The sequence below is a fragment of the Kalmanozyma brasiliensis genome, assembly GCF_000497045.1.
Source record: "Kalmanozyma brasiliensis GHG001 unplaced genomic scaffold PSEUBRA_SCAF6, whole genome shotgun sequence".
Classification (NCBI taxonomy): Eukaryota; Fungi; Basidiomycota; class Ustilaginomycetes; order Ustilaginales; genus Kalmanozyma; species Kalmanozyma brasiliensis.
In genome coordinates this window covers 516,928-542,822 of record NW_015961989.1, presented here as the reverse complement: position 1 = coordinate 542,822, position 25,895 = coordinate 516,928, and the positions used below count along the sequence as shown (strand labels likewise).

Sequence of the window (25,895 nt, the reverse complement as noted above, 5' to 3'; positions counted from 1 at the left end):
CCCTTTCTTCTCAGAACCAACACTTTTTTTTGCGCTTTTCCGCTTTGGCTTGCATAAAACGGCGCACCGCCGCCTAACTCATGCTTAGGAAATCAGCGTTTCCCGCAGCATTGCGCTTCGGCCTCGTTGTTGGTATGCGCCTAGTCGAGACAGACAGGCGAGCGCGTAGTGGACTTGATTCCTACCGAGAGGAAGCAATTGCAGTGTTGAACTGCCAGCCTCGACGACAGCAAGCAAAAGCTGGACAGCCTCGAAGAGTCTAACCGGTGCCTTCCGAACGGCTCCTTCAGGGTCTGGCTGAGAAAGCCGCGTGACCTCATTTGTTTTAGCTCAAAGGCAAGTTGTTAGGCCGCAGAATGAATCGCCTTGTGCAGTTTTCCATCTCGCACAGGCCTTCGTCCGGCCCACGTCGATGCAGGCGAGAACCAAGCGTTGGACCCTTGACTGCTACGCTCGCCGAGATATCATAGGATCACTTCTCACCTTAGCGACGATCCTCAACGAAGTCAGCGTCAGCATCGCATCGTCGTTCGCGCGTCGAACCTCTCTCGCTGGTTGAGACTCCTCTGCATGGCATGGACCGCTTCAAGCAGATCGATGCCAGCAACTCGTCCATCGGCGCGCTCCTCTTTCACGATGAAGAGGTCGTCAGCTTGCAAGACAGCATCGGTCTCTACGACGGCAAGGAGAAGACTCTCCATCAGAACAATGGCACCGTCTACTTGACATCCCATCGTCTGCTCTATATCGATGACCTAGAGCCACATCGATATTCCTGCAGCTTGGAGCTCTCGCTCGTCAAGCAGAGCGAGTATTATGCGGGTTTCCTCAAGAGCAGCCCGAAGATCACTCTCACACTCGCTCAGCCGGACGGCGACAGCGAACCATCACGACTGCAGCGACGCCCGAGTCCGCTGGCCTCACAGACAGACTCAACCTCACTAAGCAAGACATCAAGTCGAGATTGGAGGATCAATGCATCTGCAGCCGACTCGACACCAGCGGATGCAGGAGGATCGAACTGGGTGTGCGCCATTTGTGGCTTCAGCAATGGAGCAAATAGATCAATATGCGAGCTTTGTGGAGTGACAAAGGAGCCAGCTCGTCCCACACCGAAACGCTTGACTTTACCCGAACGTGCACCCGACACAACCAGGCCAGATCCCTTTTCGATCCCGAGCAAGGCACCGTCAATATCGAAGCCCCCGGAGAACCAAGTCACGCAACCGGCAGCAGACAAGAAGGACGGCCTGGCATGCGATATCTGCACCTTCCTCAACCACCCTTCGATGGCCAAGTGCGAGATGTGCGGCTCCAACCTTGGCCGTAGCTGGCAGCAAGAAGAGGCTTCCACAACAGCATCCACCACCTCGTCGCAAACAGCTCCTGGCACACCATTACGCAAAAGCGTCGATGTGGACGCACTTTCCCTTCGAGCCAGTACCGCCCCTAGCCGATCCTCCACCCCAGCCTCGATATCGCTGCCGCCACCCACCGACTCGGTCAAACTCAGCTTCCGCAAAGGCGGCGACAAAGCCTTCTACAACCTGCTCAAATCCACGCTCAAGTCCAGATCCTGGGCCAGCAACACAAAAAGCAACGGTGCATCGAGCAGCGACAGCCGGGCAGTGCGCGTCGCCGCAGGCATGGTGGACCTGGACGGTCGATCGGCCGCGCTCAAACGTGTCGGTATCGACGGAATCTTGTCTTCGGTCGATTCCACCAGTCGCGCGCAGAACGACGACATGCACGGCGCGCTCAAGGACCTCGAAGCGCTCATGCGCAAGGCTAAGCAGATGGTCGAATTTGCCGAAGCGCTCAATGCGAAGTTGACAAAGCAGGAGCAGGCGGCGGCGGCGGCGAGGGAGGCTGGTCTGCCGGACGCCGCGCCACTACCGGACCAGGAAGCTGCGACGTTGATTCGGTCTTCGCTGGTCCAGCTCGGTCTTCCAGCTCCGGCTATCACGGAGGATATGGCTCGCGATCAGGACGAGTATCATCGTGAGCTGGCGCGCGAGCTGGCTGGATTGCTGCTTGGTACCGGAGGTCGAGCGGCCGGCTTGATGGGTGCAGGCAAGATCGCAGCCAAGGGCAAAAGCAGCGACACATTACCTCGCATCTCAGATGACGAGCTCAAAGGTCGCGGCTTGGTCGGACTCGACGAGGTCTGGTGCGTCTGGAACCGAGCACGCGGTGTAGCGCTCGTCCCGCCACAAGCTTTACGCTCCGCAGCAGCCTTCTTGCCAGACATCACATCCCCCTCGGTGCGCATCAAGACCTTCCGTTCGGGCCTCTCGGTGCTCCACACGCCCAGGTACAGCGACGATGCCTTCGCCTCGCGCATCCTCCACTTCTTGGACACGCTTGAGTGGGAACACAAGATGAAGCGTATTGAACAGGCGCAGTCGTTGAGAATTTCGGATGGAAGAGGGAATACAGGGGTTGCGGAACCGTCAGCGAAGCCGGAAGAGGCGAGCTATGGAGACAATTTGTCGCCCTGGGGTGCGGGCGCGTCGATTCTTGAGATTGCCGAGAAGGAGGACGTGCCGATTTTGCTGATCAACGAGATGATGGATATGATCGAAAGCAAAACCGGGATGGTGGTGCGGGACGAGGGCGGACCGAATGGCACGAGATGGTTCGTCAACCACTTCTCGAGAGTGTAGCTACGAATCGTCAAGGCCAGGCACAGATGTCGTCTCAGAACTGTAGCAATCAACAGCAGGACCATAAATGTCTGTCAGAGAAAGGCCTTCAGATGTCAGTCAAGTGTAGGCAGGCTCACCCTGTCGTAAAGTTCCTCCGCGAGAGTATCGAGGACGTCCTCGGAGCATTCGTCCACGACGTCGAGGTCGCGGCCGCAGGTAAGCAGGTTGGCGAGCATATCTCCGATTTGCCGTCTCCCGCAGACCATGACCAACTCCTCCATGAGGTTGTCATACATCCTTCTGCGAGGGACTTTGCCATAAGCGAGATCCACAAGACACTCCAAGAGGGCTAGGGGAAGCCTGTACATGATCAACAGTTCTCTCTCGCTCAGCTTGAGTTCGCCTCCTTCTGCAGAGGTGCGAGGACGTTTTTTGCCATTCCGAATGCGTTCAACGGCAGAAGTAGGGACTGAAGCGTTGATCCGCTTGTTGCTGGGAGAAGATGACTGTGTCGTGACCTCAGAATGCTCCCCCTGTCCCGCGGGCTTTGGCGTGGGCAGAGAGGCGATGTTGCGCTCAGCGGCAACGGTAGCGGTGGAGGGAGTGGTGGCTGCGTCGGTCATCGTAGAAGATGTCAAGATCTTTGAAGTGAGATTGTTGTGAAGATGAGCGATTTGCTGATCAAGGTGATTGGTACCGAGCAGCTTGGTGGTTGTGGGGGAGAAGGAAGGCGAAGTCACGGACGCTAGTATTTATGCAAGCGCTGAGAGCTTCTATGGAGCAGTTGAGCGGGCGCGGAACCGCATTTGAGCCGAGACAGTCACAGCTGTGTGGCGGTCTTCAATGCTTTGTGATCTACGTGACACAGTCCATGAAAGCTTGATGCTCAGCGAAGCGGATACCCGCAAAGCGTTCTGTGATTCAAAAGGTTGCCTCAGCGATTCGAATTGACTCGTGTCGACGCAGCGGACAAGTGGCGATCGTGGTGATGAGACCGGTGACACCTCGCTCTTCCGGTGAGCACGTGCGCGCCAGTCTGTGATGAGCATCTTGACAGCTCGTTTTTTGTAGTCACTCGGATAAAGATTTTTGTCTCGACACTAGAGCAGGTCAAGTCGACTTTGTAAAAGCTTTGATGGCCTCGGCGTGTCAGATAGCGCCGCTTGGCCTGCTTTGTTGTGCGCAACAATCCACGATTCAAGCATTTGTCGGCGCTGTGTCGTTGCGTGTTCTGCACAGGTGCGAGCAGTGCCTAGATACGATTCTCGCCTCAGCTTCGGGCAGAACGGGATGTCCATCAGGCCCGAAGCCGAGTCCGATGGCACTGTTCAAGCTGATCAAGAGACAGCAACCACTTTATCGGCGATGGCGTTGTCGGGGACAACACCGGCTGGCATCGCCTGGCTATTCACTCGGGACAGGGTAGATAGCCGAGGTTCGCAGCGCATTCTCGCGCTTTGAATTTTGCTCAGGCGAGCAGGTGGGGACGGTCGAAATGAAGCCATGACAAAGCCAACGACGGCGGACCGCTTCACCGGTTGCGGGACATTGACCTGTTCTTGCGCAGGATTCTCCATCCGGGCGAGCCAAAAGCAGCTCCGGCTCAAAATACAGCAACGAGCGAAGACCGAAGAGATGATAAGCAAGAGTATGAAGGAGGCTCGTCCAGAGGCCGCTTGAACTGACGTCACTCCGGCCTTGAGAAGGGCAAGGATCGGCTGTTTCGGTCGTCGTCAGCCGAATGGGGTATTTTTCGGGCCGCCAAGTGTGGCGACGAGGACCACACGGCCTTTATTCGCCCCGAGGCGTGCCTTCCATTGTCACGCGTGTCGACGTGGCTGACAACGAGACTGTGTCGTGAGACATCGTCTTGGCGTGTGAAGGGTGCTTCAGCTTTCTTCTGCAGCTTTTGGAAAGGCTCCATGTGGTACCAATACTTCTAGGTCTGTTGGCAGCGCATCTGGAGAAGTTGATCGGTGACAACCACCTCATCCGAGCTTCATCTGATGCACTTGGCCACTGCTTCATTTGTGTGCAGATGGCTTGCATCATAGCAACGCGTATTTTCTTCGGCCATGGCGCCGACCAACGTGGGTAATGGCGTCATGGCACGCTGACAACGGTCAAGCCAAACCTTGAATGGGACGCCGATCTCATCTCGAGACAATGTCCATGGTCCCCCTCGAAGTCACATGCCGTTCCGTCGGAAGCATTGCCCCTATTTGCGACGCACTGCAGCAAGAATACGACTGTGGGCACACTGCTCAGCATACATTCGGAATCGGCTGCCGCTTCTGCTATTGGCTCCACTCGGGTGGGCTCCAACGGCAACGAACATTGTTCATCGGCGCGGTATCGGACCAATTGTTTCCGACGATAACGAGCCGGAAAGAAGGCCTCAAGAGCTGTCGGTGCTGCAACGGTCGTGCTTCGGAGAAGGACGAGCCTGACCTCGACGATACATGCGCAACATCATGGCCAAAAGGTACATATACAGGCTCGTTTTGATGCCAAGTCGGCTCTTCCACCACCATCAATCTGCCAAGCATTGCCTTTTCCCCAGTTCTTCCTCGGCCATACCCTTACACATCTTCGCACAAATCCACGAGTCCACCATCCAGGGACTTGCACTTATTTACGCGCTTTAAGCTCTTCTCAAAGTGGCAACATCCACTCTATCCTCGTCTTCGACAAACGCTTCACCGCAGCAAAGCGAGTCCAGTGTCAGCCGACCTCATCTGCAATCTGTCGGAGCCCCGCTCGATCTCACACAACCTCACATCAACCTTTTCGCCCTCAAGCTTTTTTACTATGAAGTTCCAGCACGTTGTCGGTCCCGTCTCCACAGCTCTGCTGCTAGCCGCGGTGAGCCTGGTCCTCGGTGCTCCCATCCCAGAGCCTATCGAGGACATCTATCCGAGTCAGCTCCCGGACGCTGGCACAGCTCAAGTCGTTGCAGGCGACAGCGGGATCTTGCCCACCCTCCTCGCGAGCGGTTTTGACCCAAATGACACTTCAGCTCTCAATGATGGGTCGAAGAAGCAGTGAGAGAAACTTCATCTCGCTGCGGGCCGCTGGCGGTCCTGGTTCACGTGAGCCATGCTCGAGGGATCGACGGGTCCCTCTCCGGGTTCATCACCTCTCAATAAATCCGAAACTTGTCACACGGTCACGCTCACACGATCTACAATGTCAGTCAATGCAATGTATTCCCGAAACTGAGCGTTCAGAGCAGCGTGCAACTCGCCCCACTCTTCGCCTTCTTGACGCCCTCCGCTGGCCTCTGGTATACCTTCTCTCCCTGTAGCCAGGTTTGCAGGATCTTGGTCTTGAGGATCGTCTGTTCCTTGTCTCCCTCCCCGTGCTCCTTGAAGAGGTCAGTGTCGAGCACCACAAAGTCAGCGCTCTTGCCCGTCTCGAGCGTGCCTGACCAGCCCTCGGCCTTGCAGCTGTGCGCGGCCCCATACGTCGCTGCTGCTACGGCCATCGCTAGCGGCAGCGCAAACTGCGGCGTTGTCCTTCCCTCGAGCTCCGGCTCTCTCCCCGATCGTCTTGTGACGGCAGTGTACAGGTTGGGCAGAATCCAGTGGTGAGCGGTGGGCGCATCCGAGCCGAGCGCGATGGGTGCCCCTGCCTCGACAAATTCGCGGAACGCAAAAGCTCTCGAGCACCGCCCTTCGTTGTAGTTGTCGCCGAGCATCTTGCACCACCCTTCCATGATGCTGGGATCGCAGTGGACGCCCTGGATGCTAGCGGTGATGCCGAGCCTGCCGAGCTTCTCGACGTCTTTGGGGTCGGTAAGCTCAAGGTGCTCAATGCGGTGGCGACGGTCGCGGATCGAAAGACCTTTCGCAGCCAGCTTCTCGCCGAGCGTGGCGATGGCCTCGACAGCCGTGTGGACCGCCATGTCTCCAATCGCGTGGATGGCCACTTGCAGGTCGACCGAGTCGGCATACTGTACGACCGAGGAGAGCAGAGGCAGGGGCCACATGACGTCGGCGTTGGTCTTGTTGTAGTAGGGCTCCTTGAGCGCGGCGGTGCAGCTGTCGATGACGCCGTCGCACACGAGCTTGATGCCGACGATGCGGAACCATTCGTCCTTGTGCTTCTGGCTCAGCTCGTGGGCGTGTTTGACCTGCTCGATGCATGCATCGAGCTCGGTCTCGGGTCGGACGAGCCAGTGCGCCGCGACTCGGATGGGCAGCTTGCCCTTCATCTTGGCCTTGATACGCAGGATGCAGTCGAGCGAGAGCGGGTCGAGCGCCATATCGATTCCGCCGGTGAAGCCGCTTTCGTGGTACGACTCAGAAGCCCGCATGAAGGCGGCTTCCTGCTCCTCTTTTGTTGCTAGGTTGGCCAGCTTCGGCCAGACGTAGAGAATGTTGGCCATCTCCAGCAACAGACCCGAAGCCTTGCCGGTCGCGGGATCGCGCACAATCTCTCCACCTTCCGGGTTCGGCGTATCGTCGGTGATGCCTAGCTCTTCGAGCGCCTTGGTGTTGCACCAGTGCGAGTGCAAGTCGAACGACTCGATGTACACCGGTCGGTCTGGTACCACCTCGTCGATCCACGAAGCGAGCGCTTTGCCGTCGGTGCTGTTCTGCATCCACACCGCTGCCAAGATCCTAGGTGCATCCGGCTTGGCCTCTGCCGCCTCCTTGATCTTTGCCTGAATCTGCTCGAGGTTCTTGCACTTGCCGACGTCGACCTTGTCGAGGGACTGACCGAAGTTGAGCAGATGCGTGTGTGCATCGATGAAGCCAGGAACGACGAGCTTGCCGCCGCCGAGATCGACCTGCTTTGCTTTCGACTTGAGCTCTGCAGGGATGCCGGCGACGTCGCCTACGTACGCGAGCTTGCCGTCCTGCGCTACGATGCATTCTGCGAACCTGTTGGCGATAGCGGAATGGTCCGAGTAGTCTTGCTTGAGCAAGGATGCAGCGTCAAGCTCCTCGGCTTGCGCCGTGAAGAAGAGCGCGTTCTTGAAGAGCTGTACCGTCATACCTGAGGTGGGAAGGGACGACGTGGGCCAAGAGAGGAGGACAGCGAGTGCGAAGCTCAAGCGCTTCCCATGCCCTTATATGGGCGGCAGTCCATTCGCCATGAGGCCGGCAAGGCGAGGACGGTCGCCTAACTCGGTGGGCAATGTGGGTCGAGGGAGGTGGTGCATAACTAAGCGCCGTTGGCGCCAAAGGGCTTTCTTCGTGTGCGTTCCATGTGCGTTCGAAGCTCCATCTGCTCATCAGAGGACCCCGACGTTCCACACAATCGAAGCGCGAAGCAAGACCGTGCAGGTGAGCTCGTCTAGGCCGCTATCTGCGCAGCCAACACCTCGTTTGGCAACCGCAAGAATCAAGGGTCTCTTGCCGTTCACACCAGAGCGCCATGCCGCGGCCTGCAAGCACAATTGTTCAGTCAGTCGCTATGCTGCGGATAGCGCTAAGCGCGGCAATGCCTATCTCAGATTTTTTGCACAGCTGCAAGTTGTTAGACTTAGCAGAGATTTGATTGAGAAGGCTGCTTTCACAACTCTAACATCGGAAGGAAATTTCATAGCCGAACAGACGGCGCAGCGTCACACGGCAGAGCCAAGACACGGGAAGGCGGCAGCCACTCACCCTCAGACCGGCAGGCTCAGCAAGGAAAAGTGCACAGCCCATGCTGCACAGTGACAATCTTTCGACAGTGGACCCGTCTTAGAACCTTCTCGAGGTCCATCTATCACACTGCTCGTCATCTTCTTTCGCGCCACCTTAACCATCCTTTCCATCATTCACAGTAACGGTGCCCGCCTTCAAACCGCACCGCCGAGCTCAACTAGCAGCCAAGGACGACCCTTTCGAGACGCTGGCCTTCTTGCCAACCTAGAAGATCCCTGCCTACTGGCATCCGAACTCCTGTCAAGATGCCGTCCCGAGACGAGCAGGTGCCGGAGCTCAACTACCTGCCAACCTACACACAAAGGAGAGCTCCTCCGCCGTCCGGTCCGCCTCCTGCCTACGCTAATGTCATCGGCAAGGTCTACCCGTACTCGCTGCGTCCCGTGCTGCTCGTCACGACGTTCTGCACCTTCCTCTACCTGCTTCTCGTCTCCATCTCCAACTTCAAGGATGTCGGCAGCTCTGGCAACAATGCCACCATGAAGATCTTTGACATTCTCACCGGCGCGCTGCTCATGGCCGTTGCTGTTGTAGAGGTCATCGGCTTTGTCGGTGCGCTCAAGACCAACCTCAGTCTCGCCACTCTCTACTCCAAGCTCACCGTGCCAGGCTTCGTCTTGGTGATTGCATGCGAGGTGATCAACATCGCCGGCCACTACATGTTCAAGACGCGCATCATCAGCGACTGCATCACGCGCAACACGGGCGCTGTCGCTCCCTCCTCCGGCTTCGGCTGGTTCGGCTTCGGCAGCGGATCCAGCAACACTGTCATGTCGGCTGCGGACGCCACCAATTACTGCAACAGCTCGTGGAAGTACGACTCGACGTGGGAGATCGTCTGGCTCGTCGTCACCATCGTGCTCGGTATTCCATTCGTCATGTTCAGCTTCGCCTTTGTTCGTCAGTTGCGCGATCCCAACTCGGTCCGGGTGCGCGAGTCCAACTTTGGCTGGTGGCAGCGACGCAACAATCAGCAGCCGCCCAGCGCACAGTATGGGAACCAGTACAACTCGGCGCCGTACGATCCGCAGTCGCAGTCGCAAGCATACACCTACCCTCCGGCGCCGTACGGTGCTGGTCCCTACAGCGCTCCCGCCGGTCCCCCGCCTGAGAATCGCGATCTGCCAGGCTACTCGCGCGGCGACATGCAGGGCGACTTTGACGACGACCGCAAAAGTCCAGTAACCAGCCCGACCTACGGTTACAGCGGAGCGCAGGGTCGGCCAAGTACGAGCAGAGACCGCGACCTGAGGCAGAACGATGCGGCGAAAGACTCGCAGGTGACCATTAGGCTCGATGATGACCCGGACGCCAAGAGAAGGAGCTTTGCCCGCGACTCGCACGACGATGACACGCCGAGGATCTGATGCGTCGTCGTATTGGCAAACATCGCTGCAAATGATCCAGTCAGTTCCTGAGGCTCTTTGCATCGCCCTTCTCACCTCGTTCCGCACAACTCTGTCACGGCTGTTCGCTTCATTTGTACTGTTCAAACCAATTTTGCATCAAGCATCTATCCATACGGAAGTCACTGTCCGTGATCGTTAAGGCACCGCCACCTTGTCTTGAGCTGCTGGACATCGTATTGACATTGAAATCTGCACAGTCACACCGAGCAGCGAGGAGGTGGAGGAAATCAAAGCTGAAATTAAGGTTGTCTGGACAATTTCGGCGCACGAGCACCTTTTGGAGTCACCTGGTCGAGATTGGGTAAGACATCTTTCCACTGTTGACGACCCACCATCAACTTTCCACTGATCTTTCCACCATTTTTGAGAGGCAAGCGTTCATGCTCTCGACAGCAAGAAGAGCCGTCAAGCCCCGCAACCAACTTCTTTCGCTCACGTCGCTCCTCCCAAACCGCACGATTCTTCCCACCACTTCGACCTTCACCACTACATCGCGCACGATGGACGCAACACCGCACAAAACAGCGATCACATCGCACAACCAGTATCGCACCACCGGTCTCGAACGGTCCGACCTCTCCGCCTCCCCCATCGTGCAGTTCAATACGTGGTTCAAACACGCCAACGAGCACGGGGTGCCGGAGCCTGAGGCGATGACGATCTCCACGGTCTCTCTCGCCAACGGTATCGCACGACCCAGTTCCCGCGTCGTGCTGCTGAAGCAGGTGGACGAGCGAGGGTTTTTGTTCTTCTCGAATTACTCCTCAAGAAAGGGACGGGAGCTGGAGGGTCATCCGTATGCATCGTTGGCGTTCTACTGGAAGGAGCTGTCTCGATCGGTGCGGGTCTGCGGAAAAGTGGAGAAGTTGAGCAAAGAAGAGAGTAAGGCGTATCATGACTCCCGTCCATTGGGCAGTCGAATTGGCGCTTGGGCAAGTCCTCAGTCCACCACGATCCCCGATCGCCAGACGTTGGAGAAGAAGGTGCACGACGTGGAGGACAGGTTTGGCGTCCCCGGTGCAGCAGGGTTGGACGAAGGCAAGAAGTGGGAGGGCGACGAGAAGATAGACGTGCCACTACCGGAGTTCTGGGGTGGATACAGGATCGTTCCAGACGAAGTGGAGTTCTGGTGCGGAAGGCCGAACAGGCTGCACGATCGATTCAGGTATACGAGGAGTCTGGACAGTGGAAAGAGCGCAAGCGAGGATACGTGGACCATCGACAGACTTGCTCCCTGATCTCTCTCATGAGCAATACAATCGTAGACCCAAAGCATAGTGATACAATGTGATGTATTGGAGTGTCCTACTGAGCCACCTTGCCGACGATGTTGTAGCGCTTTGTGTAGTACGAGTGCTGTTTGTTGCGCAAGTGTACGGAATGGTCAGTAGAGTGTTTGATAGAGAGGGCAAATTTTGGGACCAACCGACATACCCAGTCATCCAGCACCTTGAGCTGCTTATCATCAAGAGTGCTGTAGTCCGGAACAGCGTCCTCGGGCTTGAGCGACGACATGCCGAGTCCGCGCGAGCCGTCCTTGCCGGCAAAGATGTGGTAGCCCTTGCCCGGTTCTGCACGAAAGTCCAAAGGTCAGCGAGTTCGTCCCAGACTAGGGTTGATCAAGGTGGTGAGAAACGTACCGTACATCTCGCGCTTGGGCGAAACGTCGAAGATGGTGCCCTTGACAGCGACGTAGACGGGCTTGGAGGCGTCGGTGCCGTCGTACTGCTTGAGCTCCTCGACGGAGATCGGGTCGTCCTTGGGTGGGCTGCGAACGAGAAAGAGGCGGTCAGTTTGCCAGTCCTGCTTACGACCCGTCAGGCATCCCAACACTTACTGAGTAGGCTTGGTCGATGGCTCCATCTTTGTGTAGCGCTGCGTGATTAGGCGTTGATGAGTGGTGATGGTGGCGTGTGGATACTGTCGAGAGGGGCCGATGGCCAGAGCGCAGCTCCCCACCCTTCGACAGGCTCATGAAAGCGCTAAATCTCCACAAAATCACGACAGACGGCCGCGGAGCAAAGGAGGCAATCACGAATATCAAGGCGCCAGACCGTGAGCTGTTAGACCGAGCTCCAAAGGCCTGGAGGAAATCGATGCTCCCCGGCGCTCTCAATTTGCCGTGCGGAAAGCAGTCGAAAATTCTTCGTTGCTGAGAAGCTTTGTGCTTCTGCATCTGCATCCCTTCTGACGTACTTTCTGCTGATCATCTCTGTCCAGCGACATCTGCCATCACTTTCTCTCATCATCACTATCGAGCCGCAACACACCCAGCAATCCACTCGGCATTTGATTCGGATCTAAGTCACAAACACTTCTTGGAAGTAGGCCAGACGCAAGTCACACGACAATCACACACACGCACCTTGCTATCGCGCCGGACTCGACTCCGAGCAACCTTGGCCAACGATGACGACAGTGCAAAAGATCAAGGAGATCGAGGATGAGATGAACAAGACGCAGAAGAACAAGGCGACATCGTATCACTTGGGACAGCTGCGAGCCAAGCTTGCTAAGCTCAAGCGCGAGCTGATCACTCCCTCTGGAGGCGGTGGTGGTGGTCCGGGAATTGGCTTCGATGTGGCCAAGACGGGTGTGGCATCTGTTGGGTTCGTCGGCTTCCCCTCAGTGGGCAAATCGACATTGATGTCGGGTTTGACGGGGACGACGTCCGAAGCGGCAGCGTACGAGTTTACCACCCTCACATCGGTGCCCGGTACGATGAAGGTGCACGGTGCGCCGATCCAGATCATCGATCTGCCGGGTATCATCGAGGGTGCCAAGGACGGCAAGGGTCGTGGTCGTCAAGTCATTGCCGTTGCACGAACGTGCAATCTCATCTTCATCGTCCTCGACGTAGGCAAGCCGCTGAAGGACAAGGCGATCATCGAAAACGAACTCGAAGGCTTCGGTATCCGACTCAACAAGAAGCCCCCCAACATCGTTGTGCGCAAAAAGGAAAAGGGAGGCATCGCAATCACCAACACCGTCCCCCTAACGAAGCTCGACAACGACGAAGTCAAAGCGGTGCTCAGCGAATACAGGATCAGCAACGCAGACGTGAGCTTTAGGCAAGACGCAAATATCGAGGAGCTCATCGACGTTATTGAAGGCAACCGAATCTACGTACCCGCCATCTACGTTCTCAACAAGATCGACTCGATCTCCATCGAAGAGCTCGACTTGCTCTATAAAATCCCCAACTCGGTCCCCATTTCATCGCAACACTGGTGGAACGTCGACGACGAGCTGGTGGAGAAGATGTGGCAGGAACTGTCCTTGGTGCGCGTCTATACCAAGCCGAGAAAGGCTTCGCCCGACTATTCGAGTCCTGTGGTGTTGAAGACCGGAAGGTCTACGGTGGAGGACTTTTGCAACGCCATCCACAAGGAGATTATCAAGCAGTTCAAGTTCGCCATGGTATGGGGAAAAAGTGCCAAGCACCCCCGAGGGCAGAGGGTCGGCGCGGATCATGTGTTGGAGGACGAAGACTGCGTGACGATCTTCAAGCGCTAAAGACAGGGGCGTGGGTTGGTGGGTTGACATCGAGCGATCATGTTCAAGTGCTGAACTGATCTCGATGAGCCTCGTCTCAGGATCTGTCCCTTTCGTTCTTTCACTCTCTCGAAATTGCATGCATCCATCGTCGACTCGCCATTGCTTTGTGCTTTGAACGGCCACCTGCCACTTCGTGAGACTCACTGCGTCTTTCAATGTCACACTCGTCGAAGGCTCTGCTGACGATACAATTCGATTCCACGAGTCCGCTACCTTCCATCCAGACGATGTGACAATCCAATCCTGCCAAAGACCGGCCGCTTAGAAAGCGCAAACCTGCATCATCTCGGGCGCGTACCTCGTACCGCTGACCTTGAAGCTGTTGATCACGCCATCGATCTCGTCCATCTCCTCCTTGCTCAGCTTGATCTCGGCGGCCTTGTTGTTCTCCTCGAGGTACTTCTCCTTCTTCGTTCCGGGAATTGGTAGGATGATGGGCGACTTCTGGAGGAGCCAGGCGAGGGCGATTTGGCCGGGGGTGGCGTTCTTCTTATCCGCAATCTTCTTGATGTCGTTCACCAGCTCGAGGTTCTTGGCAAAGTTGTCGCCAGTGAAGCGGGGGTTGTGACGACGGAAATCGTTCTCTGGCAGATCGTCGACGGTCTTGTATTGACCAGTGAGGAAGCCACGGCCCAGGGGAGAGTAGGCGACAAGAGCGGTACCGTTCTTTTCGGCCCAGGCGAGGATACCGTTGGTGAGGGCTTCGGGTGTCCAGGGAGAGATCTCGATCTGAATCGCATCGATGTGGACCACTTTGTTGGCCCGTTCGAGCTGGTCGAGGTTGTACTCGGAGACGCCAATGTAGCGGATCTTGCCTTGCTCCTTGAGCTCCTTCATCGCGCCCACCGTCTTGGTCACGTCCACCTTGGGATCCGGTCGATGGGCGTAGAAAAGGTCGATCTGATCAACTCCAAGCCTCTTCAGCGAGTCATTGCATGCCTGGTGGCACCACTCCGGGCTTCCGTCCATGGAGAACGAGCCGTCGGCGTCGTAGCGATTGACGAATTTTGTGGCGATCGTTACCTTCTCCCTCGCTCCCGGGTGCGAGGCGAAGTAGCGACCGATCTGCTCTTCGTTGTATCCGAGCTTGCCCGAGCCCATGGGAGAGTACATGTCCGCGGTGTCCCAGTGGGTGACGCCGTCAGCGAGACACTTGTCAAAGATGGCGTTGACCACGGAATCGGGCGCGGAGTCGCCGTAGAAGGCGGCGAGACCCATGGCGCCGTAGCCAATGGCGCCGACCTGCTCGCCGGTCTTGGCGAATTCACGTGTAGGGATGGGCATGATGGTTGATGTTGTGAGAAGGGTTGTTGTTGGTGTGGTCAACGTGGTGCGTGGCGGATTGGTGGGCTTCCTGTACCTTCTCGCCGGTGAGTTTGATATGATGGAGGAGGTGACGGAACGGAGACCGAGGGGCTTCTTATACCTATTAGCCGGTGCTCAGGAAGGAACGTCTAACGCCGAGGGCAAGGGGCACGGGCCGGCCACCTTCCAAACCCCGGCAATGCAGAGTGGACGCTGCCGCGCAACCGCCTTTGGGAAGTTACAGTAGTGGAGCAATATGACTGCTGACTGGTGCGGTTGGAGGCCCCCTCTGCCGCGCCATCGCCCGTGTTGTGCTGCCGATGCTCTTGCGGAGCCGCTACACAGGCAGAAACTCCTCTCGACACGCCACAGGGCTCAGCCACCCTCCACGGCGCCTCCGCGGCTTGTTGCCAAAAATATAGGGTGGAGGTGGAGTGGCGCCTATCGCCGTGGAGCAAGCGTCTCCACACACCGATACGAGCAGCTCTCTCTTTCTGCCACAATGAAGAGCGGCCTTCAATGATATGGACTCTGTCTGGGAAGCCTTAGAGCAGCCAGCGAGCACCTCGAAGTGCTGGGCCTGAGGAGCAGCGCGATTCGCCTTGCAACGCAAGAGAATCTGGCCACGCCAGGCCTTAACTTTGAAGCCTGACTGTGGCAGCACGAGTGGACGTCTTGAAATCGTGCTCGACACCAGCCTTGCGTGGTGCTGGCTGATCGACATTGAGAGCCTCGTACCCTGTCGACCCATCGCCCAGGTCTGGTACAGCTTCTTGTTCGCAGCAACCCTCAACCTCGAGCCGGCAGCAAAATTTTTGTTCGAGGAGAATGTCACACTGTTGATGCCGCACGGCGCTCGGACCTGGTACGAGGCAAACATCAAAGACTCCTGCTCGTGTTGAGGATCAGGCGCGCAGCTCGTACCGTCAAACAAATCTGAGGAAAGAGCGGACACATGCTTATCTCGCGAGTTCATCGTCGAGGTGAACGACTGGAGAACTATCCGGCAGCTGCTCCATGTATGCTTTCGTACTGAAGCAGCGTGAGCCGAGCCTGGTCACGATCGTCGTACCTCAAAAGCCTCCCTGGCTCTCCTCTCGCGAAGTCTCAACGCAGCTCATGGGAACTGAAAGACCCCCCTGATCCGATACACACCGCCCTCAATGGCCAATCGTCATGCCTGTAAAGCACAAATCAAATTACGCTGGACAAGCAACATGTAGATGTACGAGGTCGGATCTTAGAGCACAAGCACATTTAGAGCTTGGACTTCTGCGACTTGAGGACGTTGTCGAGCTTGGTGGCGAGCATGATGTTGCCCTTGACCTTGAGCTTGCCGGACATGAAGGCCTTCTGGCCGTTGACCTTGCCGTCAGCGAGGTCCATGAAGGTGTCGTCGGCGAGGTTGATGGTGACATCAGCCTTGCCCTTGGCCTTGCCCTCGTAAGCCTCGGCGTTCTGTGTAGCGGTGGAAGTGGGGGAAGAGAGGGTCAGCAATGTGTTCAGATATATCTGATAGGGGCGACTCCGGATTGCGACTGAGCCAAACGAAGTGCAGTCTGACAGCGATTTGCTCGGCAGCGATGCTCGTCTCATCTTAGCCTGCCAGTCCTTCATAACTGAAGCGGCGCTGCTGAGAAGAGGATCGAAGTCGACCAAACGCTGTGCAGAAGCATGGATCCATCGCTGCATCTGTCCGCAGTCCGAAACCTCAACTGTTTGAGTTGAGAACGTACCTTCTTGAGGTCGATGGTGTAGACGAGCTCCTCACCGCCGGAGTTCTTGACGTGCATCTCGAAGACACCGTTGGTCTATTGGGTCGTTCAGAGGGCAGCAGTGATCGATGTGGCGATGTCATGGCGTGACAGTGGACCAAGTTGCGTTCGATCGATGAATAAAGGAGTGAAGGCATGGCAAGGTCAGCAACGTGCACGAGCATATGATCTGAGGTTTGTTGCGGCTGCTCGCTGAACAGGTTGAGTGGAGCCGGCTACTCCGGCCAGCAGTCTGCGAACGCAAAGCCGTTCGACAGCTTCATCTCCATAATCGCAGACAGCGGAAGCGAGACAAAGCTACAACGGCTCACGTGCATTCTGACCAGCTAGGGGAAGCAGTGCAGTCGACATCTAGATGGTGGTACATACCTTCTTCTGGATGTCCTTCTTCTCCTTGTCATCCATCTCCTTGAGACCGTTCTCGATCTGCTCGAAGAGAGCCTTGGACTTGAATTCACCCATTTTGATTAGAAAGTGTTGTGTGTTGGTGGTGGGATGGAGGGAGAGTGTTGTTTTGTTGGTGGTGACGGAGATGAAAGGTCAAGCAAGAATGCGGGGAGGTATATGTACTGAGATCGAGGTCAAGTCGGGGCGTTGGACTGGCTCGCTTGATTTGGCTTTCACCTTTGACTTTGCGATGTGAGCCAGGTCGACGGTTGCGAGGCTCAAGTCGACGAGGGCGGTCCAGCAGTCTCGCTCTGGGATCTCTTAGAGAGTGACAGACAGAGTGACAGAGTCGGCTCGTGTGGTTGGGCGCCGCAAGCAGCAGCAGCAGCATCTGCAGCAGAACAGACCTTGGTCGCTCACTCTTTACTCCACACTGTGCCGCTGTGGTAGATTTTCATGGGATTTTCCAAAAGCAGCGTGAAAGGTGAATCGAGGCGAGGCGAGCCCTTTTCGAGCATGTCTGAAATCACCGCCCTCTGCTGCCTTTGACCTCAGCACTCAAAGCTAAAGCCGGACTCACTCCAATCGAGGCAGCCAGCGCAGATTGCGGAGAGAGGGGGGAACCACCTCTGTTTGATGCTCCGATCCCAAGTCGATCGTCAGTGAGATGATGGCATTCTGCGTCTCCTCTCGCCCTGGTCCTGTCGATGAACGTGAAATGCACTGTGTCCAAGCTCGCCTGACACGCCTTCAGAGCTTCCCCAGACTTGAGCCCACCAGGGACCTGGATCGGCAGCGCCCTTTTCCCTATAGACGTCAAGGATCTCGCTCGGAGCACTATCTTCAATCACCCTATCAGCTTGTCGAGCGATGGAGAAGAGTCGAGAGCAGATTGAGACGATGATGCTACGACACTTGATACAACACGGCTAAGAAGCTGTCGAGCATGCAGGACGAGCGAGCAAGAGCAGGCGAGACCTCACACGCTTGGTCCGGGACGGCCGTCGCTTTCTGTTTGCCTTGCTTCCATGGCCCGCTCGCTCAACAAAAGCCCGTTTCCACCTCGCGTCGAAGCTTGTCCCGTGCGAATCTTTCCTCCTCGTGCAGATGGCAGCTCCACGGAGAAGCCGCTTGTCCTCCTGTCAATCTGTCCAAGCCTTCCTTTGAGCATTGATTGGCATGCCCTAGACCTCATCGCGAGGCAGGGGTACACTCCACACCGCAAGATTCCCGCCGTGCGACTTGCGGAGGTAAGCTGAGACTGACAGTGAACCGTCAGCTCGGAGGTCGATGTGCGTTGTCGCATCAGTTCCAATACAAATACAAACAAGCTCTCTGCTCCAGTGTGATATGCGTAACGATGACAATTGCTGGGATGCTAGTGTACAGATATGGCCAACAGAGGGGCTGGCGGACAAGTCGCCCGGGACAGACAATGAGCGAGAAACAAGAAAGTTGAGCGGGAAAAAAGACGTCTAGCCTGATCTGCTGCCGATTCTTGCCAGCGACTGTCGCGTTCATAGTAGAGCGGAGTAGCATCATGATAGAAAGGGTCAGCGATCCCATCCAGCACCTTCGCATAGAGGCGTCAAGTACAAAGGATTGGGCTTGGAGTACTTACGTCTTCTGATTGCTCTGCTTCTTCGATTGCGTCGCTCTGACTGACTGTCCGCAAGACCGACTTCTTTGACGACTCTTGCATCTCGCCTGCGATGATCAATTCGTCAAGAATCTGTTGAGACAAAGAAAGGTTATGATAGCGCCAGTGTCAGCGTATTTGCGCGCCTCCAGCCGACGTGATCTCTTGTTGCGTCAACTTACAGCGTACGCCTTTTGAAAGTTGAAGATGAGATCCAGCTCGCAGACATTGCCAAAGTATCGGTCGAGAACCTCGACGTATCTGTGGATGATCTCGAGCGTCACCAGCTCGTTGTCGCCCTGACTGATGCCCGTCACGAAGAAGAGCGATGCATATCTCCTATACACCACCTTGCTGTCCTTGTACTCGAGGAAGTTGCACATCCGTGTCCGCCTCGCGAGAACGAGCTGTGTGACATCCTTGGTGATCTTGAGCTTCGCCTTGGGCGACATGGTGGTGAACCATTTGGCAAGACGCACCTTGCCTTGACGGCTAATGAGGAGGATCCAGTTGATCTATTGGGCCGAGTCGAGTCGAGCCAGAACGAAGTTGCTAAAGTCAGTATGTGTCCTAGAATTACCTGCGTGTGCTCGTGACGTTGACTCACCGCCATATTGAAGATGACGACTGCGCCGTTGGGGTTGCAGCTGCGAGGTGATGGGTTCGATAGCGAGCAGCAAGTGTTGATCTCGAGAAAGCGTGTTGCTATCGAGAAGTGTCCCGAGCGGCAATTCGCAGCGCCCCAAAATCTTGAACGCGTCAGGCTGACTAAGCGCTCTTCCGCCCAGAGACCAACACCTGTCAACAGGGTCGTGCCTGCCTTGCTCGTGCACCTCATGCGCAGGCGCCCATTCTTCTTGCTCTCTGCTCACGCAGGTCTTCATTAGCTCGGAAAGTCTGCTCAGCTCGCACTTTGCTGAGGCTGTCGACGACGCGTAGCGGCGAACGGACAAAGAGCGGCAGGGCATGCTCCCGACACACTTCGCCAGCCTTGCCAACGCCTCGCAGCATGCTTTGCACGGTGACCATCACGAACACGACATGACGGCTGCGGCCATGAAAGGCTTCAACTCGCATCAGAATGGGTCCGGCACCTATCCGCCCTCCGCCGCCACCCGTCGCGCTGCGGTCAGCACCTCCCCTTCCGATCCGAAGGTCAAGAAGCTCTTGGGGTCTCGTGGCATTGCTTCCCTCACCATCGATACGGGGCCTTTGTCCGGTCACGCTGCCACCAAGAACGCGTCACGGACAGAGCCGTCGCCCACGACATCTACATCTGCCGCAGGAGGCGCAAAACGAGGACGATGGCACACGCTCGAGTTCCGCTTCTACTTTCTGGTCTTCGCCATCGCGGTGCCGCTCATGGTCTACGTCCCTGTTCGCCTCAGCACGCCATCGAATGCCAACTACTGGTCCTACACCGGCCATCTGAAACCAGGCTGGATCGCGGGAAGACTACGAGACGACAGCGACTTTCAGTATCGCTCCTTTCGTGACTACGTCCCTTCCTTGATAGGCATCACGGGACTGTACCTGGCACTTTCAAAGCTATTCAGCTTCCTGCCATCGACAGCATCGACTCAATATAGTCGTATTGACGGCAACGCAAGCAGCAACGCCGCCGTCAAGCCGAACAGGATAGCGTTCCTCGCCGTCTTCACCACCATCTTCATCTTTGCGCTCCACGGCTTCAACTCGCTCAAGCTGCTTTTGATCCTCGGGATCAACTATGGCTTGACAAAAGCGTTGGGCGGCACCAAGATCGCTCCGGCAATAGCGTTCGCATTCAACATCGGTGCGCTCTTCGCAGTGCACTGGAACGACGGCTTCGAGTACAGTCACATTTCGCCCGCGCTGGGCTTCCTCGAGGTGTTCAAGGGCCTGCTGCCACGCTGGCAGATCAACTTCAACATCACCATGCTGCGGCTGGTGTCGTTTGCCATGGACTACCACTGGGCCAAGTGTGAGGCAAACAACGGTGGTCAAGCTGGACGAGCGATGGTTGAGGCGCTTCGCGAAGACCGCGAAGCGAGCTATCAAGAACGCGTACGGCTCACGCAGCACCTGGAAGAATACACCCTCGGCAACTACCTTCTCTACGCGCTCTACCCGCCCCTCTTCATCGCCGGGCCCATCATGACGTTCAACGACTTCACGCATCAGCTCCGGCATCCCATCCGCATCTCTACCGGCACGGTGCTGCGCTATGCCGTGCGCTTCGTCATCTCGCTGCTCACCATGGAGCTTATCCTGCACTTCATCTACGTCAACGCCATCAAGGACACCAAAGCCTGGGTTGGCGCCACACCCCTGGAACTCTCGATGATCGGCTTTTGGAACCTCATCATCGTCTGGCTGAAACTTTTGATCCCGTGGCGATTCTTCCGTCTCTGGGCCATGGCAGATGGCGTTGAGGCGCCCGAGAACATGGTCCGATGCATGGCCAACAACTACTCGACCCTCGGCTTCTGGCGTTCTTGGCACCGGTCGTACAATCTTTGGATCGTACGCTACATCTACGTGCCGCTGGGCGGAAGCCGGAACCAGATCCCCTCGACGCTGTTGGTGTTTACCTTCGTAGCGTTGTGGCATGATCTCAGTCTGAAGTTGCTCGCGTGGGGATGGCTGATTACGTTTTTCATCGTGCCGGAGGTGGTGGCGCGGAAGATGCTGCCCTATAGCCAGTATGGGGAGAGATGGTGGTTCAGACACGTTGCGGCGGTGGGGGGCGTGGGGAACGTGCTGATGATGATGACGGGCAATTTGGTCGGGTTTGCGATTGGCACGGATGGCATGCGGTACATGATCGAGCAGCTGTTTGGGAGTGCCGAGGGGGTGAGGTTCATGGTGGGCGCGTGTGCGACGCTGTTCGTGGGTGTACAGGTCATGTTCGAATACAGGGAGGAAGAGTTACGGCGTGGCATTGATCGCAAGTGTTAGACTGCCCAATAGAAAGTAACATGCTATCATCACCGTCTCCGCCGTCTGGACCAGCATGCTCCCGAAGGATGGTGATGAGCATCGACGTTGAGAGAGGCTTAACACGTCGAAACAATCCCCCATCCGTATGCTGCTGCCGTTTTCAGCCCCGCTCCAACCTCGCGTGCGACCCAACTCCGCAGCGAGCAAAATCAAGCCAAGCCTGCTCCTGACGGCGGGGAGACTTTTTTCATTTTCCTGCCATTTTCGACTGCAGCTGTGCTGATCCGCCTTTGTCTGCGTAATGAATGCCCCGCATGTGGGTTGACACAGGTCCTCTGCCCAGTTTGCACAAAATCCCCGCTGTGCGATGATCCACGCCGCGCATATTAACCACTGCTCACATTCCATGTTTCCGCAATGCTTCGTTCAAGGGTTGATCTTGATCATTGTTAGCGCATTTCTAGGTCATACAAAGGTGTGAGCTTGGTTCACGGTGCTACGATGCCACTGAGAGGTAGAGTGGGTAGGATGCGGTCGATATGAAAAGGCAGAGGCCGTTGCACTCGGCTGTTGATTCATACTTCGCTTAGCGAGCCTGGGCGGATGCATCTGCCTCTTTGGCTGTTCCTAAAATTGCCATGTCTGCGTGAAATGGCAGCTCAAGGGTTTCCCCATGCGATTTGGCCTGCAGCTTTCATCTCTGCTCTGCCGTTCTTCAGCCCTCACCTTGCCGATCCTCTGGATACGTATCCAAGGTTGTTCGCCATCATCTCTCTTCTCCATCATCGCCATCACCACCGTATCGCTCGCATCGCTATCCCGAGCTTCGTATCGACGTCGAGGCAATCTCGTTAGCAGCAAGGCTTCGTCGCTCGCCCTACATATCCTTCACCACCACAACTACCCAGGCCGAGCGCCTCTTCACGTGCAACCATGGCGCCCCCGCACTCGCGCGCGCCGGTCGCACCTCAAGTCCTGGAGCTCCCGCTCCAACTCGCCATCGTTGGCTTCTCCGTCACCCTCCTCGGTCTCACTGCGTGGGACTACTCCCGTTGGCAGATCCTCAAAGAAAAATCGCGCATCAACAACTTTGTCGAGTTCCAGGACAGTGGCATGCTCATGGTGGTCTTTGCCTCTATGATCGTCAGCGCTATTGGGTTTGCGTTTGGAAACTTTGCGGCGTTCTTGGCGTGCATTCAGTTTCCCAAGCGTCGAGGTGAGAGGACGGGCAAGGGCACGTATGGGTACATCCTCGTTGGCCTTGTCGAGCTGGTCTTGTCTGGTGCCTACCTGGGTATTGCTTCCGCGCTGACGGCGTTCAGTGTCAACCGCCACCCCGTGTTCGTCGCCGGTCCTCAGTACTCGGAACCCTTCACCCAGGGTCAACAGGTCTTCCTGAGAGCAATCTACGAGATGTTCCGCAACGGCCAGAACGGCGATCCGCCCACATCCACCTCTCAGTCCATCGGAGCCCTCGGCGTCTGGGGCCAAATCACAACGCTCGAACAAGCAAACGCCTTCTTGGCAGAAAACAGGTTCCTCAACTACAAACACTACCGAATCACCGTCGCCATCGCCTGGGTCACCCTCGCCACCACCTTCTTCGTCATGGCCGTCCACTTTGCCCTGCCACTCGTGTTGAAGGCGCTCGGCATGACAAGACCACCCAAGGGCCAACCAAGCCCCCGCAGCGCCCCCCGCGTCCCCGTCGGTTACGGCGAAAAGAGAAACCGTCAGGCCGGATACAGGAACCAGGAAGACTACGACGAGTACTAGTCAATCTCGCTCAACATCTCGTTCCCATCAACCCCACACTCCTTTTCTGTACCTTGCTTCATGCTTTTTTACATGTACGACTGCTGCTTGCTCAATCTGACTTTCATCACGGATTCTCGCTGCCGCCCCGTTTGACGGAGCTGCGGCATCAACTGAGGGGTGAGGAAATGCTAATTGTAAAGGGGGTATCTGTGTGAATGCGTGTATGCTGTAGATTTATGCGCCGATGAAGATGCTCAGGAAAGCTCGGATGATGGTGACGGGCATGCGCAGGAGATCGTGTAGCCAGTCCGAGACGTAGTGCGATAGACTGTGCGTGTTGTGTATGGGCTGCAGCTCTGTGCGGTCGGACGCGAGCGTGTTTGACCCGGGCGAGCTCGCTGTGTCCGCTTCAACCGCTTGAGTCGTGAGTTGTGTGTCCGAGGATACGTCGACAGTGTCGTAGTATCTGTCTTCGAGCGAGTCTGATTCTCCTCCATCGAATGCTGGAGCAACCACCGCTGGAGCAACGGTATCGGAGGCGCTTGATGGGAAGTCGCCGAGTGCGTTGGCAGCGAAGAGTCTCGAATGGTCGACTCCAGCAGACGCCTCCACGATGCGAGATAGCTCATCGAGCTTGGCCGACAAGGCGCGATTAGCGGTCTGGCTCGCGTTGAAGAGCGTGAAGACCATGGCCGTGAGGAAGAGTGTCCAGAGCAGATGCGATGTGCGCAACATCCAATTGCCGCCTCCTCCTTCCGATCGCGGTGATTCCAGACGACCAGCGTTCGTCAAAGTCTCGTTGTGCGCCGCAATCACGGCCAGTGCCTGGCGCAGGACCTCCTCGGTCTTTGCATCGCTGACGGGACTTGTCGTCCCTCCGTGCAGCATGGTGATGCTTTGAACGTGCGGCTGGTTCTGCTGGACAGTCTCGCGCGAGTCCTCTAGCGACTCTTGCGGCTGGTTCGTAGATTGCGGCTGGACAAGTTGTGACTCATCGTGAGCTATTCTGGGCTGCTCGTAAGCATGCGTCATCGCGGCGGGGACAAAGAGTCCGTGTGGAAGGCTGACGAGGTCACGGCTTTGCAGCGGTCCATTCGGTGTGTCGGTCAACATGAGCGTACCGCGAACAGAGATGAACAGCGGGTCACTACTTTGCAGAACAGGCAGCAAGCTGAACGTGATGGCAAGCACGCCGCTCGATGCGTTGGAAGAGTCCGAGGGCTCGGACGGGGGCTGAGAGGGGAGATTACGGGTGCTGGTCGAGGATTGCAGCGAGAATCGCCTTCGCTTGGTGGTGGCGGATGGCGCGGCGGCAAGGTCGAGTGAATAGTCGAGATCAGCATCATTGAGGCCCTTTGGAGGAGCGACGTGAAGCAGGTCTTCGTCATCCGTTCCTTGCTGACTCGGTTCGGGCAGGACCACCAAGTCGCCAATCTCGAACGTCGGCGATCGTCCTCGACTCCCTTCCGCTGTGACCTTGGCCGGCTGACTGGGAGACGAGGATGTCGAAGCGTTGCGACCGAAAGACCAGCTCAAGATGCCTCTGGATGCATCGACCGCCACGGGACGCCAGTCTGATATCGAGGCGCCCGGTGCGAGCTGAACGTACAGCTGTACCTCTCGATCGAGTCCAGGGAAGAAAAGGTCTCGGAGCTGAAGCGTAGCATCGAAGCTGATCCTGGTCGCCCCATCATCCGAGACGGCTCGCAATGAAGATGATGGCATGGGATCCTCGGATATTGTCGGGGTATAGGTCATGGAACTGACCGCTTCTTTTGCCCGAAGCGCATTTGGTAGAGCGCGGAGAGGCGGTTCGGAAGTGACCAAGTCGCCAGCTCGTTGTGCAGCAATGCGGATCACAAGCGCATCGCATGCTTGAAACGGACCGACGATGGCAGTGTCGTCCTGGTCCAGGTCGGCTTCGTCCATCGAGTCGGATCCGAGCAGGGTGACATCCGCTTCATCATCAGAGAGCGTATCTGGGCTGAGAGCTCGTTGGGATGATGCTGCGGAACTGCGCCTGCGAATTGGCTTGCGTGCGCTTGCGATGGGCAGGATGGGCGGATCGACTTCGACGGCCATTCCTTGCTCGCTGAAGTTGGCGTCGATGGACTCATCCACCGTGAGGCGCAGGAAGTTGTTGAGACAGACCGGCACAGCTAGTCTGACAGAGAATGGCGCAAGAGGCGGCGTCGAAAGTGGTTCGGCGACCAAGTGAAGCGTCAACATGTAGGAATCATGGTCGTGCTGAGACGGCTTGGCGTGCTTCGAGCTTGGGCTAGATGGGCTAGACGTGCGAAGCCTGACCTTGCCATCGCCACATTGAATGACTGTCGGAAGCTCGGAGGCGTCACTGGTTCTCGGTGAGATGCTATTCCTTCCGCCCTTTCTAGGAGTATGGTCGATGAAGCTGTCGCTCATTTCCTGACCGATTGAAAGCGGGATGCCAAGGGAGCTGGCCGCAGTCGCAGCTGAGGTGGACAGGGCAGGCGCGGCACCCGAGGCATCTAAGCGGTGGACGATGGCATCCTGAAGCTTGATATGAGGGTCTTGCAGGAGCTCGTGGAATTCTTGATGGCTGGATCTGGGCACCTGCACCTTCAAGAAGAGGGTGTAGGAAGCGCTGGAGCTCGAAGCGTGCCCTTTGATAACGAGCTTCTTGCATATTCTCGTCTTGGCGGGAGAGCTGCTGGGGCCCGAGGAGTCTATTCCAGGCATCGACATGGCGAGAGAGTAGTGAGAACAGTGTGGCTGCTCAGATGGATGGGTAGGGTAGCATAGGGTAGCATGCTCGGGTCGTTCAATGGAGGTGGGGGAAGAATGCGAGAAGAAGT

The 25,895-nt window shown here is 56.8% G+C and overlaps 13 protein-coding genes across 13 annotated transcripts; 6 read left to right on the top strand and 7 right to left on the bottom strand.

Moving 5' to 3' along the window:
- Positions 1-575: 575 nt before the first annotated feature.
- On the top strand, positions 576-2,666 carry PSEUBRA_005568 (Vacuolar protein sorting protein 36, GLUE domain protein; the record flags this gene model as incomplete). The annotated part of the gene is made up of 1 exon (XM_059465561.1): positions 576-2,666. One exon carries the CDS (start codon positions 576-578, stop codon positions 2,664-2,666), a length of 2,091 nt encoding a protein of 696 aa, XP_059320394.1.
- A 95-nt stretch (positions 2,667-2,761) lies between these two features.
- Positions 2,762-3,271, bottom strand: PSEUBRA_005567 (uncharacterized protein; the record flags this gene model as incomplete). Its single annotated transcript, XM_059465560.1, has 1 exon — positions 2,762-3,271. One exon carries the CDS (start codon positions 3,269-3,271, stop codon positions 2,762-2,764), a length of 510 nt encoding a protein of 169 aa, XP_059321652.1.
- A 2,603-nt stretch (positions 3,272-5,874) lies between these two features.
- Positions 5,875-7,650, bottom strand: PSEUBRA_005566 (Amidohydrolase 3; the record flags this gene model as incomplete). Its single annotated transcript, XM_016438974.1, has 1 exon — positions 5,875-7,650. The coding sequence occupies one exon, from the start codon at positions 7,648-7,650 to the stop codon at positions 5,875-5,877; it is 1,776 nt and encodes a 591-aa protein (XP_016290286.1).
- A 903-nt stretch (positions 7,651-8,553) lies between these two features.
- Positions 8,554-9,675, top strand: PSEUBRA_005565 (uncharacterized protein; the record flags this gene model as incomplete). The annotated part of the gene is made up of 1 exon (XM_016438993.1): positions 8,554-9,675. One exon carries the CDS (start codon positions 8,554-8,556, stop codon positions 9,673-9,675), a length of 1,122 nt encoding a protein of 373 aa, XP_016290285.1.
- Positions 9,676-10,217: 542 nt separating this feature from the next.
- PSEUBRA_005564 (Pyridoxamine 5'-phosphate oxidase-like, FMN-binding domain protein) lies at positions 10,218-10,955 on the top strand (the record flags this gene model as incomplete). Its single annotated transcript, XM_016439002.1, has 1 exon — positions 10,218-10,955. One exon carries the CDS (start codon positions 10,218-10,220, stop codon positions 10,953-10,955), a length of 738 nt encoding a protein of 245 aa, XP_016290284.1.
- Positions 10,956-11,022: 67 nt separating this feature from the next.
- PSEUBRA_005563 (Cytochrome b5-like heme/steroid binding domain protein) lies at positions 11,023-11,580 on the bottom strand (the record flags this gene model as incomplete). Its single annotated transcript, XM_016438984.1, has 4 exons — positions 11,023-11,073; positions 11,152-11,288; positions 11,358-11,485; positions 11,555-11,580. 4 exons carry the CDS (start codon positions 11,578-11,580, stop codon positions 11,023-11,025), a joined length of 342 nt encoding a protein of 113 aa, XP_016290283.1.
- A 546-nt stretch (positions 11,581-12,126) lies between these two features.
- PSEUBRA_005562 (GTP binding domain protein) lies at positions 12,127-13,233 on the top strand (the record flags this gene model as incomplete). Its single annotated transcript, XM_016439000.1, has 1 exon — positions 12,127-13,233. One exon carries the CDS (start codon positions 12,127-12,129, stop codon positions 13,231-13,233), a length of 1,107 nt encoding a protein of 368 aa, XP_016290282.1.
- A 303-nt stretch (positions 13,234-13,536) lies between these two features.
- On the bottom strand, positions 13,537-14,559 carry PSEUBRA_005561 (NADP-dependent oxidoreductase domain protein; the record flags this gene model as incomplete). Its single annotated transcript, XM_016438977.1, has 1 exon — positions 13,537-14,559. The coding sequence occupies one exon, from the start codon at positions 14,557-14,559 to the stop codon at positions 13,537-13,539; it is 1,023 nt and encodes a 340-aa protein (XP_016290281.1).
- A 1,278-nt stretch (positions 14,560-15,837) lies between these two features.
- Positions 15,838-16,817, bottom strand: PSEUBRA_005560 (SCP2 sterol-binding domain protein; the record flags this gene model as incomplete). Its single annotated transcript, XM_016438989.1, has 3 exons — positions 15,838-16,038; positions 16,317-16,391; positions 16,725-16,817. The coding sequence occupies 3 exons, from the start codon at positions 16,815-16,817 to the stop codon at positions 15,838-15,840; spliced, it is 369 nt and encodes a 122-aa protein (XP_016290280.1).
- Positions 16,818-18,217: 1,400 nt separating this feature from the next.
- Positions 18,218-18,994, bottom strand: PSEUBRA_005559 (AP complex, mu/sigma subunit; the record flags this gene model as incomplete). The annotated part of the gene is made up of 4 exons (XM_016438988.1): positions 18,218-18,250; positions 18,364-18,474; positions 18,564-18,896; positions 18,989-18,994. 4 exons carry the CDS (start codon positions 18,992-18,994, stop codon positions 18,218-18,220), a joined length of 483 nt encoding a protein of 160 aa, XP_016290279.1.
- A 428-nt stretch (positions 18,995-19,422) lies between these two features.
- Positions 19,423-21,321, top strand: PSEUBRA_005558 (Membrane bound O-acyl transferase, MBOAT; the record flags this gene model as incomplete). The annotated part of the gene is made up of 1 exon (XM_016438999.1): positions 19,423-21,321. The coding sequence occupies one exon, from the start codon at positions 19,423-19,425 to the stop codon at positions 21,319-21,321; it is 1,899 nt and encodes a 632-aa protein (XP_016290278.1).
- A 915-nt stretch (positions 21,322-22,236) lies between these two features.
- PSEUBRA_005557 (uncharacterized protein) lies at positions 22,237-23,079 on the top strand (the record flags this gene model as incomplete). Its single annotated transcript, XM_016438995.1, has 1 exon — positions 22,237-23,079. One exon carries the CDS (start codon positions 22,237-22,239, stop codon positions 23,077-23,079), a length of 843 nt encoding a protein of 280 aa, XP_016290277.1.
- A 216-nt stretch (positions 23,080-23,295) lies between these two features.
- Positions 23,296-25,785, bottom strand: PSEUBRA_005556 (uncharacterized protein; the record flags this gene model as incomplete). Its single annotated transcript, XM_016438990.2, has 1 exon — positions 23,296-25,785. One exon carries the CDS (start codon positions 25,783-25,785, stop codon positions 23,296-23,298), a length of 2,490 nt encoding a protein of 829 aa, XP_016290276.2.
- Positions 25,786-25,895: the final 110 nt, after the last annotated feature.